Source organism: Dermochelys coriacea, chromosome 9 (assembly GCF_009764565.3).
Source record: "Dermochelys coriacea isolate rDerCor1 chromosome 9, rDerCor1.pri.v4, whole genome shotgun sequence".
Taxonomy (NCBI): domain Eukaryota; kingdom Metazoa; phylum Chordata; order Testudines; family Dermochelyidae; genus Dermochelys; species Dermochelys coriacea.
In genome coordinates, this window is record NC_050076.1 from 59,228,155 (window position 1) to 59,245,855 (window position 17,701).

The 17,701-nt window shown below is 45.2% G+C and overlaps 1 protein-coding gene across 1 annotated transcript in view; it reads right to left on the reverse strand.

The window, feature by feature from the left end:
- The window catches only part of F8 (coagulation factor VIII), a 74,203-nt gene that overhangs the window by 44,148 nt on the left and 12,354 nt on the right, over positions 1-17,701 (reverse strand). Inside the window, exons 2-9 of the mRNA XM_038416083.2 lie at positions 17,137-17,261; positions 14,801-14,923; positions 13,873-14,085; positions 12,467-12,538; positions 8,984-9,079; positions 7,640-7,861; positions 6,030-6,297; positions 3,501-3,675 (exon numbers count right to left, since the gene is read on the reverse strand). Of these exons, the coding sequence (XP_038272011.1) occupies positions 3,501-3,675; positions 6,030-6,297; positions 7,640-7,861; positions 8,984-9,079; positions 12,467-12,538; positions 13,873-14,085; positions 14,801-14,923; positions 17,137-17,261 (1,294 nt within the window). The remainder of the gene's footprint in view (positions 1-3,500; positions 3,676-6,029; positions 6,298-7,639; positions 7,862-8,983; positions 9,080-12,466; positions 12,539-13,872; positions 14,086-14,800; positions 14,924-17,136; positions 17,262-17,701) is intronic.

Consider the following 17,701-nt stretch of genomic DNA (forward strand, 5'->3'; position numbering starts at 1 on the left):
CAACGTCACACCGTGCTACTCTTGACCTGCTGCTTACATACAGGGAAGAATTGGTAGGGAAAGTAGAAGTGGGTGGCAACCTAGGCAGCAGTGACCATGAGATGGTGGAGTTCAGGATCCTGAAAAATGGAAGAAAGGAGAGTAGCAAAATACGGACTCTGGACTTCAGAAAAGCAGACTTTGACTCTCTTAGGGAGCTGATGGGCAGGATCCCCTACGAGGCTAATATGAGGGGGCAAGGAGTCCAGGAGAGCTGGCTATATTTTAAAGAAGCCTTATTGAGGATGCAGGAACAAACCATCCTGATGTGCAGAAAGAATAGCAAATATGGCACGCAACCAGATTGGCTTAACAGTGAAATCTTCGGTGAGCTTAAACTCAAAAAAGAAGCTTACAAGAAGTGGAAATTTGGACAGATGACTAGGGAAGAGTATAAAAATATTGCTCGAGCATGCAGGGGTGTAATCAGGAAGGCCAAGGCACAATTGGAATTGCAGCTAGCAAGGAATGTGAAGGGTAACAAGAAGGGTTTCTACAGGTATGTTAGCAACAAGAAGAAGGTCAGGGAAAGTGGAGACCCTTACTGAATGGGGGAGGCAACATAGTGACAGATGAGGTGGAAAAAGCTGAAGTACTCAACGATTTTTTGCCTCGGTCTTCACAGACAAGGCAGTTCCCAGACTGCTGCACTGTTCAACACAGCATGGGGAGTAGGTGAGCAGCCCTCAGTGTTGAAAGAACAAGTTAAGGACTATTTAGAAAAGCTGGACTTGCACAAATCCATGGGTCCAGATCTAATGCATCCAAGGGTGCTGAGGGAGTTGGCTGATGTGATTGCAGAGCCATTATCTCTGAAAGTTCATGGTGATCAGGGGAGATGCCAGATGATTGGAAAAAGGCAAATATAGTGCCCATATTTTAAAAAGAGAAAAAAGAGAACCCGGGGAACTACAGACCAGTCGGCCTCACTTCAGTCCCTGGCAAAATCATGGAGCAGGTCCTCAAGGAATCCATTTTGAAGCACTTGGAGGAGAGGAAGATGATCAGGAACAGTCAACATGGATTCACCAAGGGAAAGTCATGTCTCACCAAACTGATTGCCTTCTACGATGAGATAACTGGCTCTGTGGATATGAGAAAAGCAGTGGATGTGATATAGCTTGACTTTAGCCAAGCTTTTGATATGGTCTCCCACAGTATTCTTGCCAGCAAGTTAAAAAAGTGTGGATTGGATGAATGGACTATAATGTGGATAGAAAGCTGGCTAGATTGTCAGGCTCAACAGGTAGTGATCAACGGCTTGATGTCTAGCTGGCAGCCGGTATAAAGCAGAGTGCCCCAAGGGTCGGTCCTGGGGCAGTTTTGTTCAACATCTTTGTTAATGATCTGGATGATGGGATTAATTGCACCATCAGCAGGTTCGCAAATGACACTATGCTGGAGGGAGAGGTAGATATGCTGGAGGGTCGGGATAGGATCCAGAGTGACCTAGACAAATTGGAGGATTGCGCCAAAAGAAATCTGATGAGGTTCAACAAGGACAAGTGCAGAGTTCTGCTCTTAGGAAGGAAGAATCCCATGCACTGCTACAGGCTACTGGCTAAGCAGCAGTTCTGCAGAAAAGGACCTGGGGATTATAGTGGATGAGAAGCTGAAAATGAGTCAGCAGTGTGCCCTTGTTGCCAAGAAGGCCAATGGCATATTGGGCTGTATTAGTAGGAGCATTGCCAGCAGATTGAGAGAAGTGATTATTCCCCTCTATTCGGCACTGGTGAGGCCACACCTCAAGTATTGCGTCCAGTTTTGGTCCCCCCACTACAGAAGGGATGTGGACAAATTGGAGAGAGTCCAGCCAATGGCAACGAAAATGATTAGGTGGTTGGGACACATGATTTACGAGGAGAGGATGAGGGAACTGGGCTTGTTTAGTCTGCAGAAGAGAAGAGTGAGGGGGGATTTGATAGCAGCCTTCAATTACCTGAAGGGGGGTTCCAAAGAGGATGGAGCTAGGCTTTTCTCAGTGGTGGTAGGTGACAGAACAAGAAGCAATGGTCTCAGGTTGCAGTGGGAGAGGTCTAGGCTGACTATTAGGAAACACTATTTCACTAGGAGGGTGGTGAAGCACTGGAATGGGTTACCTAGGGAGGTGGTGGAATCTCCATCCTTAGAGGTTTTTAAGGCCTGGCTTGACAAAGCCTTGGCTGGGATGATTTAGTTGGTGTTGGTCCTGCTCTGAGCAGGGGATTGGGCTAGATGACCTCCTGAGATCTCTTCCAACCCTAATACTCTATGATTCTATGATCTTCAGCATTGTCTCCATCTTTTCTGGATTGGTCTTAGGCACACTTTGTCTTGCTATTGCAGGGGCCCTTGGTTAGTGGTGCACCTCAGTACCTCCTGTTCTCTGTCTGTGGCACATAACAGTCTAGTCTCCTGTGGACTGTGATACTTTGGTCTCATTTCAGTTGTCGGGTTTAGTGTGGGAGTGCTGGGTGGTGCTGGTGGCCTCTGATGGCTGAAGGTCAGACTTAGATGATCTAGTGGGTCTCTTCTGGCCTTAAACTCTATGATCCTGACTTTCTTCGAGGTCCCAGTTTCAGTCCATCCGTGGAAGAGCATGGAAATGGCAAAATTATTAGAGGGTAGGTAAATATTATTTAGACCCATTTTACAGATGGGAAAAATGAGCCCCAGAGTGGCTGAGACTGATTTTTTAAAACATGGGTGCCCATAATTGGACACTTTTGAATTCATAAGAGACTTGAGTAAGTGGCCTGATTCACAGAGGTGCTGAGCACCCACAACTGCCATCTACCTCAAACACAATCATGGGTGTGTAGCGTTTCTGAACATCTGCCCAATCAAATAAATATGGAGGTAAGTGCCACCCGAGTTTGAAGTCTTTGGCCTCAGTTCCTTGCGGTCAGCTACACAGCAAATCAAAGAGACTAGAACTAGAATCCACTGAATCATAATCTGATCTCACTAGAAACCCACTCTGCCTCTTGCTAATGATAAACAAGTCAAGCAGTTGGTTAATAAAAGGGTACAGTGAGATAGGCTGTGCATATAAAGCAGCCTCCCTCAGGTACTGTACATCCTAAATTACCCATGCAATCCACACATAGCTGGAGAAGACTCAAGGAAGGAAGTGGACAGATCTGTCTCAGAAGAATGTGTTGGGAGGCACGTACCATGTATGGGTTAGGAGGATTACTAAGCACAGCTGATTGCATTAAAGACAAGTCAAGAGCATTGGGCCAAATCTATCCCATGTATATTTCCACTGAAGTCAATGAGGCTTTTACCTCTAGATTTCAGTAGCAACTGAAAGAAAGTCCTCCTCTCTGGTGGACACTAGCCACTACAGGGGACTCAGTACAGAATCTGTGTCGGACCATAGGCATGAATAGGGAACCAGGAAGAAGAACTGTAATGAATCTTCAGAGTTTACCCTTCCCATCCCTTTTACCAGAAAGCTGTCTCTCTCTTTTTCTTACCATAAATTGATCCCCAACTTCTCCTTTAAGGACAGGTCCCAGAATTCCTGTGTCACGTTGATCTGATACTTTGCGCTTCTTAAAGGTCCCATCCCCATATTCCACAAACATCACCTTCTTATACTTTGAACCAATTCGCTGAGGACCAGCTTCAAGAAACTGACTTGTGTAACTTCTACAGGGGAGAAAGGGAAAGGAGAACTGAGTGAGCCCAGGCAGAATTGCCAGGGGTGGGCACAGGAGCTGATTTTTTACTATAATCACCATCATTATTATTAATAATAATTGTATAATAATAAATTTGTTATCATGGTAGTGCGCACAGGCCCCAATCATGGATCAGGGCCACATTGTGCTAGGCATTGTACAGAAACAGGATGAAAAGGAAGTCCCTGCCCTGAAAAACAATGCAACAAAATACAGCTTTTCCACAACCCTAAGATTGGATTCAAATGCAGGCTATCACTTCTATAAGAGAGGAAGCCTACACCAGATGGAGTTGTAGGACAGCGTTGACCACGGGGCCAATTAATATATATATATATCACATTATCAATATGCATTATTCACACCACGTGTATTAATATGCATTAAGCACACGATATCAATATAACATTATATTGTATATATATAGTTCTACTAGTTATATGGCCTAAATTCGCCTTTGTCTTTCTATAATCCTGTTCACTTATGCTAAGTATCCCATAACAGTTTGCAAAGCTGAAGTCAGCTTAGGAGTTAGAAAACCGGAAACTTGTCAAAGGCAAAATCCATTAATGTTTGCCCCGGTATAGATACCTTCTCGGATCAGTATCTGAAGTGCTAGTATCCACAACAAAGATAAAGAAGGTACCGAACAAGTTAAGGAATGGGGACAAAACGATGTTTGGGTTTTAGTGAAGTGTGAAGGGGTTTGTAACCTCTAAAATCATCCAAAATTACTACCAGCTGAAACGTGTAGCTCTAGGAGCATACCTTCTGTGTAAAGTGAATTTAACAACAATACGGCATCCCAGAAATTGGTATCGTATTGAACCATTTTTCCGGTATTGGCTTTTAGCAATAAACCTGGCTGATAATGGTTACTGGACTCCTGAATCTATTTCATAACAGACCCAAGTGTGGTCACACTATTGACTACACAATTTAACAACAAGAGGTTTGTTATCGGTGTCCGGTCCTGGCAGCAACTGGTTACTGTAGCAAAGCAGTGAGCCTGGCACTTGCCCATATGTGCTGGGGTCACTGCCAGATGTGCCGAAATCACATGGCCAAGTAAACAACTTCGTTTGTCCAAGGCAGCATCCTCTTACTGCCCTGACAGCAAGCCTTGACCCTGATCTGGAAGGACCTCCTCTATTAGCCCATTCAGCCCTCGGCTTCCCTGCAGACAAGGGGCCCAGTCAGTGCTAACTGGGAAAGTGAGTTTTGAGAGGTTGATACTTGTCCTTTGGGGGCTGGGCTGAGACTCTCCATGGGAAAGCAAAACCCTGTGACCCTGCTTAATACCCAAGCAAGCTTGTGTGAGTGGAGTGAGTGGGATGAATGGTGACAACTGTCACTACCAGGCAGTGCTGAGTAAGACACTGGTATGATATAATTCTCAGATTACTGCTACCCAGAAGGAAGTGGAGCATCATTAGGGGCTAATCTTGTCTTGTATCTGGTACAGATCCATCCTCTCAGGACAATGCAATCACATCTCTCATCTGCAAAAATATAGGGCCAAAGGGATCCCTGGTGTATCTCCATTGAAACCAGCAGAGTGGCAGCACAGGAGCACACATGGCCCACCATGGCACCCTCACAGATTAAGAGGGCAAGGTGGGCTGGGTATTTCAGCACCAACTACAGAACCCTCTGTTTGGAGGACTAGTACCTCACAGTTCCCTCCAGAACTCTACCTGTGCTACTGGTAAGTGGCTTGTGGAAAGCTAGTGACTACTGGTACAGTAGATCAAACAATTCCCTTTCTCCCAGGAGCTAACTGTGTTGTTTCCACACCCTTTCCAGCCTCTGGCAAGGGACCAAACAGAGCCCCATGCTCCAGTACTGTGCATGCTGCCTCGGGCTATATTAGATTGTTCACCCAGCCTTTATTCTGGGGTAGTCCTTTTTGCCATGATGTTGATGGTATTGTCTAATATAATACACCCTCAGATAGGATTCTTAATGACAACAGTTCCCTTTAGATCAGGTTCCATGGGCAGAAAGTAAACCACATTATGGCTTTGGTGACTTGTATGGCTCAGCCTACCATCTGCCAGCAGCAAGGAATATGACTTAAATATAAGGGCCAAACTCAGCTCTCATTCCCCTGAGGTTGAGCGGGTATACCTAAGAGCAGAACTTAGCCCACTCTCTTCTTGTCCTGAGTCTAATGAGGAAGAAGTAAGTGGCTATTTGAAAGGGTCTGGTTGAGGCTTCATGGTGGTTTGAGAAAGAGAAAGAAAACTCAGAAGGGGAAAAGGGAACAGCTGGCCATGCCTGTACTCGCCCCATTCCCTGGCCATGCTAACATGCTCTCACCTGTCCAAATAAGTGGGCATTATTGGGGCATAATCCCAATCCACCTCCTCAGCTGCAATGTAATGGATCCAGGTCACAGGTTCCTGCTTGGCGAAAGCACGTGCACCAATCGAGGGGGAAGAATCACTCTCATCAAACATAATCACTGTGTTGTCCAGATCATAGTTGTCATCATAATAGTCTTCCTCTGGTGCATCTATGGCTAGCCTCATCTTCATCTTGGGCTCTTCCAGGCAGACTTCCACACTGATGTATGCTTCCATGCCAGCTGGATTCAAATGGGCCAGGCAGAAACATCAATGTCTGTCTGTCTGTCTCACTCACTCACAGCTCTGGATATTGTTTCATTAATATCCCCAGTTTACCTGCCTCTACATCAGATGGACATACAGCTATCTAGCCCTAATATACCTGTCTTGCTAAGTAGGTTGATGTGGAGAGACAGATGAGGATAGTGGTTAGGAGAGGAATTAGATAGGTTAGTAGAGGAGGGCAGGGATTTATATGTATGTATCTGTAGATGACGTAAGACAAATGTACAGCCAACAAACTTCAGTGCAGCTAGATGGGAGAGGCATTACAGCCACTACAGCTGCAAAGACAGAATTAATTATACCAATGATCATTTAAGGAGCTCTATAACACAAACTCTGCATTGCGGCCTGGGTTAGCTTCCAATTAATTGCTGCAGATTTCTAGAGAAATTTGTGTTATTCTTTTTGCTTCTTGAAATAACACAGGAAAAAAAAAATCTGGGACAGGTTCTGGACCAAATTCAGAGATGACGCTAAATAATTCTAAGTGGGACTCAGTAATTCTCCTCCCTCTTACATTATACTGGTATAATACCACTGGCATTCATGGAATTACTCCTGATTTATCCAGTGAAAGGGAGAGGACACTGCTTTAATTTTACAGCAAATTAGACTTCTAAGATGTGCTTATTTCCTGACTTACACATCCACTCATCAATTTGTAACCAACAGCAGAAGTTCTGAGTTTCCCGCAGGCCTAAAGGAGTCGAAGATGGAAATCTCACAAGTCTAATGGATGGAAGAGAGGATGGTAGCAGGAAAAGCAGCAGGGAGGGGTAAGAAGGAGCAGAGGCGCCGACTTCCTGAGTTCCCAGAGGGTGCTCAACCCTGCTCCACTCCAGGCCCAGCCCCCACTCCACCTCTTCCCCCAAGCCCTGTCCCCACCCCGCCTCTTCTCCCCCTGTTCCGCCCCGCTTCTTCCTGCCCCCACTCTTTCCCCTCCTTCCCAGCGCCTCCTGCATGCCGCTGTCCCGATTTTTCATATTTGCTGTCTGGTCACCCTAGCTGAGCACCCATTTTCTTTTTTCCGTGGGTGCTCCAGCCCCAGAGCACCCACAGAGTTGGTGCCTACAAAAAGGTGTAAGTTAAATAGCCCCACTCCCACTTTCAGCTCCTCAGTATGCCAATTACATCAACCTTAGACCCCCTTGCAGATCAATAGAGGGGGTGTGACTGGGTCTAGGCAAATCTAACTGAGCATGAGGGAGCTGCGAGTCTTGTCACCTCACACATCTCTGATTCCAGCCCATCCTCTCTCTCCTGATCCCTCCCAGTCTGATGGTTGGTGGATGTTACCTTGCCGGTGGGCCGGGATTTGACAAAACATTAGGAACCTGCCGCTGGTGGTGGGCATGGTCTGAGCCGTGAGGAAGGTGGCCGGTGAGATTTCTAAGGTTGTATGCCGGTGGCTCCTCACCAAGAATGTGTGGCCCTCAAAGAAAATGGAGTGCACTTCCGGGGCAGTACCCAGCCCAATGACGTGCCAATAGACTGGTCTTTTCTGGCACAACTGGAGATCTGCCAGGAAGGGAAGGGAAATGCACCAATGAGAGAACAGCTCATAGAATCACACAGCTATAGCCTCCAGTCCACCCAAAGACACCAATAGGCCGACCCCTGACAGGTGCTAAGCTCTGGGAACCTGTCGTGCCAGGATCTCTGACTTCTGTTGGGAACTGCAGATGCTCAACACCTCTCAGGATCTGGCCCAGGGGAGTAAGGACTGAGCAAAAAAAGAGGGACCAATCCTGAAGTGAATGGGAGTTTTGCCATTGACTTCAATGGGAGATGGGTCAAGCCATGATTAGGGACTTCAAGTTCTGGCCTGTAGGAATTAGGGATGGAAAGGATTCTCCATCTGGAAACAGTTGCTGTTCCTCTTCACTTCTCCCCCTGCTTTTTCCTCAGGCAGACTTTTGGGGTACAATTCTTGACTTTGCATTAGTAAAGACACCTGGGCACTTTGCCGCTAACTACCATGGGAGTGTGACTGGGCCCTTCAAGATGGAATCGAGATAAAATATTGCTGTGTTGTCTACTCCATCCTTGGTCAGTGCTGGATTGTCCCCTGCTATATTTCCTCAATGCTCCCTCTACTCTAGTGTTAGAGATCCCCAGCGCTGAGACTGCCACCAGTTCATTAGTGTAGTACGGAAAGACTAAAAGCAGGGCCCAGTGTGCTACACTCAGTGCAAACATCTAGTAGGAGACAGTTCCTGCCCTGGAGAGCTCCAGGGTTAATAAACAAGACAGACAAAGGGATCCCTAGGGAGGCTAATCCACAGCATAGCAGATCATAGAATATCAGGGTTGGAAGGGACCTCAGGAGGTCATCTAGTCCAACCCCCTGCTCAAAGCAGGACCAATCCCCAATTTTTGCCCTGATCCCTAAATGATCCCCTTAAGGATTGAACTCACAACCCTGGGTTTAGCAGGCCGATGCTCAAACCACTGAGCTATCATTCCTCCTAATCTCACCCTCAGGAATTTTTTCCTGGCTTCCAGTCTAAATATCCTTTCTCTTCAGGTGACCCTATAATCCTGTTGTGCCATTCTAAACAATCTCCCTCCTGCACTGCTCCCAGACTCTCCTTCTCCCTCATCCTCCTTTCACTTCCCCCACTCCTCAGCATCCAGTACCGGGCAGAGAGCCGTTGATGTAGCCATTGATAGCATGCAGCTGAGCCAAGGGCCGAGGAGTTCCTGTGCTGTTGGGCTCTGGGTACCAGCTCTTCCCTGGGGAGAGAGACAAAGAAGTTCAGCTGGAGAGTTTTTAGCCAAATGCAATTCATGGTGTGTGATCTACTGCAAGAGCTGAGGCCTCAGAGTCTGGAGCCTTGTAATCCTGGAGTGGGCAGCGGTGTGCTCTTGGGTGAAAGCCCCTCACGCTGGCACTCAGTCCCCCAATTGTTCATTCTCCTGAAGTGGGGACGCCAAGTCATGCGGCCAGGCCTTTCCAGGCCACAATCAAGCTGCTGGTCAAACACTATTTTTTTATTCTGATTGATTTATCCTGTCTGGTTGGATGTGCTGGGCCCAGCGTGTTTCTGTGAAGGACAGGGCTCCTTCAGAGCTCTGCCTTCAGTATATTTGGAGTGACTGCAGCACATCACCTACACACTGTTGTTCTTGGTGCTAATCAGTGAGGCCTTGATGCAGCAAACCAACTCAACGACATGCATGACTTGCAGCATGTGATGTCAGCGGGACAAGTTAAAGTTAAGTATGTACCAAAGTGCTTTGCTGGATCAGAGCCTTAGCACTTGGATATTCTGATGATGTGTGGATTCCAATTCCCTGAGATAGCTAGCTACTTAGATTAGATAAAAAGAAAAGGAGTACTTGTGGCACTTAGAGACTAACAAATTTATTAGAGCATAAGCTTTCGTGAGCTACAGCTCACTTCATCGGATGCATTTGGTGGAAAAAACAGAGGGGAGATTGATATACACACACAGAGAACATGAAACAATGGGTTTATCATACACACTAATTAATTAATCCTCAGATATTCTTGTTAACTGCTGGAAATAGCCTACCTTGCTTGTCACAATGAAAGGTTTTCCTCCTTTCCCACCCCTGCTGCTGGTGATGGCTTATCTTAAGTAATCACTCTCCTTACAGTGTGTATGATAAACCCATTGTTTCATGTTCTCTGTGTGTGTATATCAATCTCCCCTCTGTTTTTTCCACCAAATGCATCCGAAGAAGTGAGCTGTAGCTCACGAAAGCTTATGCTCTAATAAATTTGTTAGTCTCTAAGGTGCCACAAGTACTCCTTTTCTTTTTGCAAATACAGACTAACACGGCTGCTACACTGAAACCTTAGATTAGATAGAGGCAGTGTGGGGGGGGAAGGGAGGGGTATGGCACTAGATAGATAGATAGATTCAATTCAATAGGGTTGTCAAGACTGATTCCCCACTCTGGCACTTCAAGTGCAGAAGGTGGGGGCCCACACGGACTCTAAAAATTAATACTTGCCACTCCAGGCTTGTATTAAACTTCCAAGGTTACATCTTTTTTCTGACCTTGGATTGGTAAATCACCCAAGTGCAAAACCACTCAGATAAACCAGGAAGGTGCACTTGGGAATTCCTTCCTGTGGGGTACCCTCAAGCCCCAGGGAAGAGCTGAGAAAGAAAAACAAAGAAAATTAGCTGTTGCCACCAGCTAATAAAAAAAAATGTGCACAAACCTCTTAAGACACAGAACTCTAAACCTGTTCTTAAAAAAGGTAAATGTTATTAAAAAAAAGAAAGAAAATACACCTGAAAGCTCCAGCTATTGCTAGATTTAAAAAAAACAAATACAAGAATTAAGCATTAAAAATAGCTCTCTTGAGGTCCAGCTTAAAGGTTACAAGCAAAACAAAAGCACTTGGGGTTAGCACAGAGGAATCCACAAGCCATAAAAAATAAAAGGGATAAACCTAATCACGTCTTTCTAGACATTTCCTAATCTACTTACATATCTGGGGTTTTAGATGAGTAGTTTCTAGGTATGATACTGATAATTTTTCATACCTGGCCCAAAGCTTCTTACAGCATCACTGCTCCCTCTCTGCTTCTCCCCAAGAACAACAACAGAGAGATAAAAGGGGAGTCTTGTTTCAATTTTAAAAAGTTCTAGCCTTCCCATTGGCTCTTTTGGCCAGGTGCCCACTCACTTCCTTTTACCTATGCATCACAGTGAGACTTTTAATCCTTTACAAGTAAAGCAAGTAGAGAACAGCAACTGAGAGGGATTTTATAGCTAACTGGTTGGCTGGGTCCATAAAAGGGAGCCCCCCCACCACTTCATTTATCACAAGGGTGTATGGCACTAGCTAGCTAGATAAGATAGATAGATAAAGGGGGTGTAGGGGATAGATACATACAGACATACATAGAGGGAGTGCATGGGGATAGATAGATAGATAGATAGATAGATAGAGGGGGTATACAGGGAGGGATAGATAGATAGATTAGATTAGATATGTGGGTGTGTATGGCGATGGATGGATGGATGGACAGACCGATCCATCCATCCATACATACAGAGAGGGTGTATATGCGGATAGATTAGATTAGATTAGATATGTGGGTGTGTATGGTGATAGATAGATCCATCCATCTATCCATACCTACATAGAGGGGTTGTATGGGGATAGATAGATTAGATTAGATAGATACGGGGGTGCCAGGGGTAGTAAGGGGCTGATCCTGAGAGGTGCTCAGTTTTCATTGCAAAGTGCTAAGTACTCTCTATTCCCACTGAAGTCAACAGAAGTTGAGGTTGCTCAGCACCAGTAAAGCTCATCACAATCTAGATTTCCTCTATGGGTTTGACTGTCTTGTTGTCTGAAGGCTGTTTTTTCCATATGCTAGTGGGAATGCAGGGGCTGGCAAAAATTCTTTGCACCTGGACATCGTAAAGTGATTTAGAGTCATGAGGGTCCAGCTCTGAGAATAAAACCAGTGGGCCCAGTACGCTGAACCTCATGGCCAGGTGGAGGTTATCTTCCAGAGTTGTGATGCAGGAGACCAGATTTCAAATACCAGTCCTGGTGTCTCACCTCTCTGGCAGACTGGGGAGTCTAGACTTCAGTCAGAGGTGGGACTGCAGCATAGGGATACAGACCCACACTAGCTTTGGTCTAACTAGCTCGGGTAACAATAGCAGTGAATCCACAACCACCAGGGTAGCAGCTTGGGCTGTACAACCTCACGCAGGACCCTGGGTATGTGCTCAAGCAGCAAGCCTGTGCTGCTGTGGATTCATTGCTTATTAGATCAAAGCTAACTCTGGTTTATCCCATGTGCTACAGTTACACCTCCGATTGCAGTGTGAACACACACAGTGTGTTCAGACTCAGCTCAGGAGGCAGCTCTGCAGCCAATCAAAAAAAGAGACTTTGTTCTCCAGGGCCGCCCACCCAGCACCTTCTGCCAGCCTAAAAGCAAATAAATACATCAAAGAAGCAAACACCCAGACCGTGAACTCCAGCTACTCTATGGTGCGTTCGGCCATGCTGGCTTTGTTTGTAATATTCCAGATGTGGCACAAATTCTCCCAACCAGCAGAATCTGACTACCCTAAGCCAGAATACAGGATATGGCCACCCTCATACCATGTACTTACCTTCATCAATCACCGAGAAGAGCAGCACGAATTCTTGCAATGTGCCCTGGGTTCCATTTTTGGTCAGGGCTCCTACAAGCAAGAGGAGAGAAAGAGATGACGCCACTGTTAAAGAAACAGCAAGGGTGGTGTTGTATCTTGCTCTTCCCCTGGAGACCTTTTGTTCAACCTGTTGGAGGTAGTGAAGCCATTGCCAGCGCTTGCATGGGTTTGTGCTGTCATGGCTGATCTGGGAGGGGTACTCAGGAGGGAGCCTAATTCTTGCCTGCCATTGCTCATGGTCTTTGTCCGGTGCATGGAGTGATAAGGAAGTCTCCTTCTCTGAGGAGCCAGTGCAGTGGCCTGGTGATCCTAAGGAGAAAGAAAAGGAGTACTCGTGGCACCTTAGAGACTAACAAATTTATTAGAGCATAAGCTTTCGTGAGCTACAGCTCACTTCATCGGATGCATGCATAAGCTTTTGTGAGCTACAGCTCACTTCATCGGATGCATTTATGCATCCAATGAAGTGAGCTGTAGCTCACGAAAGCTTATGCTCTAATAAATTTGTTAGTCTCTAAGGTGCCACCAGTACTCCTTTTCTTTTTGCGAATACAGACTAACACGGCTGCTACTCTGAAACCTAAGGAGAAAGACTCCTAGGGGAAAAGCAAAGGCTGTCACGAAGGCTCCCTGGACTAGGTACTGAAGGGATAGTTCAATATGTCCTATCCTGACTCCCTCTTGTACCATACAGGATTTTATTTAATCTCCTGAAACAGCCCATCTTATCTAGATCTGTGCTATGTTGGCATCACTTTTGCTTCTATGCACTTCAAGTACTACTGGGAACCAAGTTTTAGTCAATCTCCATTCTGGCAAAAGGATCATGCATAGAATAGGCAAGAGTATCCTAAATTTGGCTTGGTACTACACATCCTACATCATCTGTGTGTGATCTTTAAATCCATGCTGGCATGGCCTCATCTATATTTGGTCTTCCAAAATCAACTTATCTGTGTGAAAAAATACCTAGACTTACACTGAATAATCATGGCATCTAAAAAAGCATCTAAAAAGGTGGACACACATTCACACCCTGATACCATTGCCATAGTAACTGCTTAGGAGTCTCTGGAAAATACTAGAAATTCTTTGAGGGAAACAGACAACCAAGTTATTTCCAGCATGGCACTCAAAAAGGTGTTAACTTTCTGGATTGGGAATAGATGAAGGCACCCTTTGGAAAATATATCAACCAGAAAATCTGCCAGTCCACAACAGATGCTGTTCCTCCCAGGGGTCCTGCCTTTGCTTCATACCCAATTTAAGGAAGATTCCAGTTTTTTTTTCAGTCATGACCAAATACTAAATGGTTGATTGGATTAAACCACCCACTTACTTTTCCGATTCCCCATGGCCCTCACCTGGCCTGCAGACAAGCAGGGCTCCGATCAAGCCAGAGTTGATGTCCTTCACGCTGTCAGTGTAAGAGAAGTAGGAGTAGGTCAGACATGACGCGTCAGACTCTGTTGGTCCTTGGTCTTCTAGGATTTCCCAGACATATGTGTGGGTCTTACCAGGATCCACCTCATCATCTTCTTTCTCAGCCTGGCTGGTTTCATCCTTATACCCTGCCCCTAAAACCAAAAGAGCAGCCCATTCATCACTGATGACCTCATCTCCACTGCACAAATGACCTGTCACCACACAACTGCCCTTTGTTTTATTATTATCATTCTTAAAAACAGTCTGGGCAGCCCATAGCTCATCTCATTCTCTGTGCCTCTCTCCAGATTCAGCTGGTTACTATTTGATACCTCTCTCTGACAGCTAGTTTTAGTGCAAACAGAAGATCAGTGTTAAATAGCCAAGTAATGGGTTAGTTCATTATCTGAATACTTGTTTAATTTAAACCGGCTTGTTACTGGATGGACAGTTTCTGTTTGACATTTGCTGATTTCAAACTGGTGCCCTAGAAATCCTGTGATAATTTCCCTTAACCATCCAATCACCTATCCATATATCTACCCAACCCACCTGCCTCTGGTCCTAATCACCGTGGTCTCTGAACACCCACCAGGAGTTAAAAATATGACAATGCTCTCTCTCTTTCCCTCTTCCTGCCACCAGGAATCTGGCTGGGTGGTAAGGTGGGGTTTTGTTGTTGTTTGTTTTTAATGCACCCATGAGAATGAGGTTTATGACGGGAAAACCTGGGCAAAGAGGTTGCTTTTCCATTGAGCTCTGAATGCAGCACAATATTCTTCTGCTCCCTGCTCCCACATCTCTGCCCTCCTGCAAACAAGCACCGTGAAAGCTGTTACAGAGCCAGAGATAAGAGGATAGACTTACCCTCTGATGCTTTCCAGTATGTCACACCCACAGCATGGAGGCTGAAAGGGCGGGAAGCCAGATTCTTAAAGGTAACAACCACCATGTCATAGACTTCGGCTCGGATGGTGGGGCCCAGGAGACCTGAAAGAGCAAGAACACTGCAGGACAAGTGCTGTACACACAAGCTGCTGAGCTAAAAACAGAGACACAAGGGGAATAGATCATATCCTGGAGAGGGACAATAGAGGCCCAGGAGTGTGTGGTACCTGATAACTGGAGAAATAGCCAGAGGTGTGGGGGGCATCACACTGGGAGGCCTAGGAACTTAAGACTGGAGAAGGGACTGCTTGAATCATCAAGTCCAGTCCCTACTATCACAGGCAACCCGTCATAATCTTATCATGGAGGCATCATGGAGTCATCAGAGCTCTCCAGTCAGAATTAAACAGGCTACCCTCCTGCAGCCTCCGGTTCTGTACATTGTTTGGATGGACATTCTGTGTAGTGTGTGGGTACTGGGTGGATGGTGGCTTGCGCTATGCAGGAGGTCAGACGAGATGATCTAGTAGTCCCTTCTGGTCTTGGACTCTATGATGCTACTACAACGGCATAACATGCTGTTGAAGCAAAGCCAGGCAATCCCTGCTAGTACTCATGAGTCTATGAATGAACATGTCACGAGCAGAATGTGAGTTACTCTGCAGGTCCCAAGCCAAACTGTCCCAACAGGCAGGGGTCAGTTAGGATGATGTGGTATAAATCTTCCCTAGTTACTAAGGCGGTGTGAGGGGGAGGACGCTGGTAGGACGCCATGTGCAGCCTTCCAGAGCCAGAGCACATGTCACAGCATCCTGAGGTGTTTATGGAGACTGGAGAAATAAAAAGCAAATTCAGGGTGATCCCTGTGGCTCTGAGAGGGAATTGAAGGAGCTGTGCCCTTAAAAAGCATATAAAGCTCAGACGCAGGGGAAAATTTTCAAAAACACCTGACTTAGGAGCCTAAGTCCCATAGACTTTCAATCAGACTTTCAATCAGACAGTGTAGAGTCTATCTACACTGCAATTGGATGTGTGATTGCAGCATGTGTAGACATACCTGAGCTAGCTGTAATCGAGCCAGCTTGGATGCCAACAGCAGTGATGCTGCAGCAGTACCAACTAGTTGCCCGATACATACCCAGGGTTGCAGGATGGCTTTTACAGCCCGCACAACTGCGGCTTCACTGCTATTGGTGTCCGAGCTAGCTAGACCAAAGCTAGTTTGGATATGCCTACCCGTACTGCAGTCGCACCTCTGATTGCAGTGTGTACAGATTCTTAGACTCCTAAGTGCTTAACTCAGTTCTGAAAATGGGGCTGGAGCTTTTTGAAGATTTGACCCCCAAGTTCAAAGGAAACAAGATCCCACTTGTCCTCTAGAGCTAGAAAAAAATTATCTGAAAATAAACATTGAAGGGTTTTCTTTAAAGAAAAAACCCTTTAAAATAACAGTAATATCAGCACCGCTGTAAAGGGAATATAATTTAGCAATGTGCTTGAAGAGGCTTCAATTTATTGAACACTTTTAATAACCTTAAAGGCTACATGTCACTGACTTCAACCTATACTGTGTCAAAAAAGACCCCAAAAGACTCCAGCAAGATACGAGGGAGACAAAGTGGGTGACCAACACAGTTATAGTAACACTGCACCCAGCGAGACATGGCATGTGAATAGATTTCTTGCCAAGCTTGTCCATCATGCTAAGGATGAGCAAAAACCAGATCAGTTGAAGAGGAAGAAATGCATTTTTCCACTAAGAAATAAACATCTTAAGGTTTAAAATAATTGGGTTTTTTTTAAGCAACTGAAAGTTGTGAAAGTTCAGAAATGTTACTATGCAGGAATAAAACAGTAGAAATGTTGACTTGGACCAAGGAAAATTGAGTTGAGAAGATACTGCATCTCCTTGTACCAGGTTTGTGTTGTTCAGATGGTAGCTTGGTTCCTTGGGTAATTTCTTCCCCATTGCCTCACCACGCTAAACTTCCTGGTACGTTGCAAAACTAATGCTGCAGTGCATTGCAAGTCATTACTATATTTTGCAACAGAGATGGTTGCATTTTGATGGTGCGTGAAGTGATCGCTATGTATAATTTGTAAAGGGCTTTGGGATTCTTTGGGATGAAAGGTCATCTATCTATCTATCTATCTTCATCATTGTAGTATATGATATAGTATATCCCGAGTTAAAACTATATCTGTCTAGGTTCCTGTACCATTCTCCTCACCATACTATCTAGTATAAATAAAGACCATTAGATGTATTTCAAGCTATCGATCATTAGACTATAGATAACAATCATTCTCTTTACCCATCCAGGCTGGTTTGGGCTTAGTTTGCGTGAACGAGGAATCAGTATATTCCACAAACACCGCCTTCTTGTATCGAGTGGAAATGCCAGACATGGGTGACTTTTGACCTTGGACCCCTGAATCTCTGCATTAAAGAAGGAAAAAATTAGCACTGGTTGTACAGATCCATCTATAAGGTGTTTACAAATACCCCTTTCCTCCTTCATCCCCAAAATATCACACCCTTGTGTCGGTTCTAGTCAATACCTGCCCTAATATACCCTGTAAATTTCCTAATACCCGCTGCATGAGTTTTTAAACTGTTATTACTAAGTTATCTGTAATAACATAACATGATGTGTCATTCTGGATTAAGGTCCATCATAATGAGACTTCTTACCACTTTATACAATACACACATGCTGACAAGATCCACTGATGAGTATTATTGATCGATTGATTGTGAACATGTGAATCTATCTATCTGAGGTGGTAAGAGCTTGATAAGAAACATATATGATCCTTTATCCTGCATAATACAAGGACCCGATTTCCTCAGACATTTATGTTTACCTCTTTTCAACT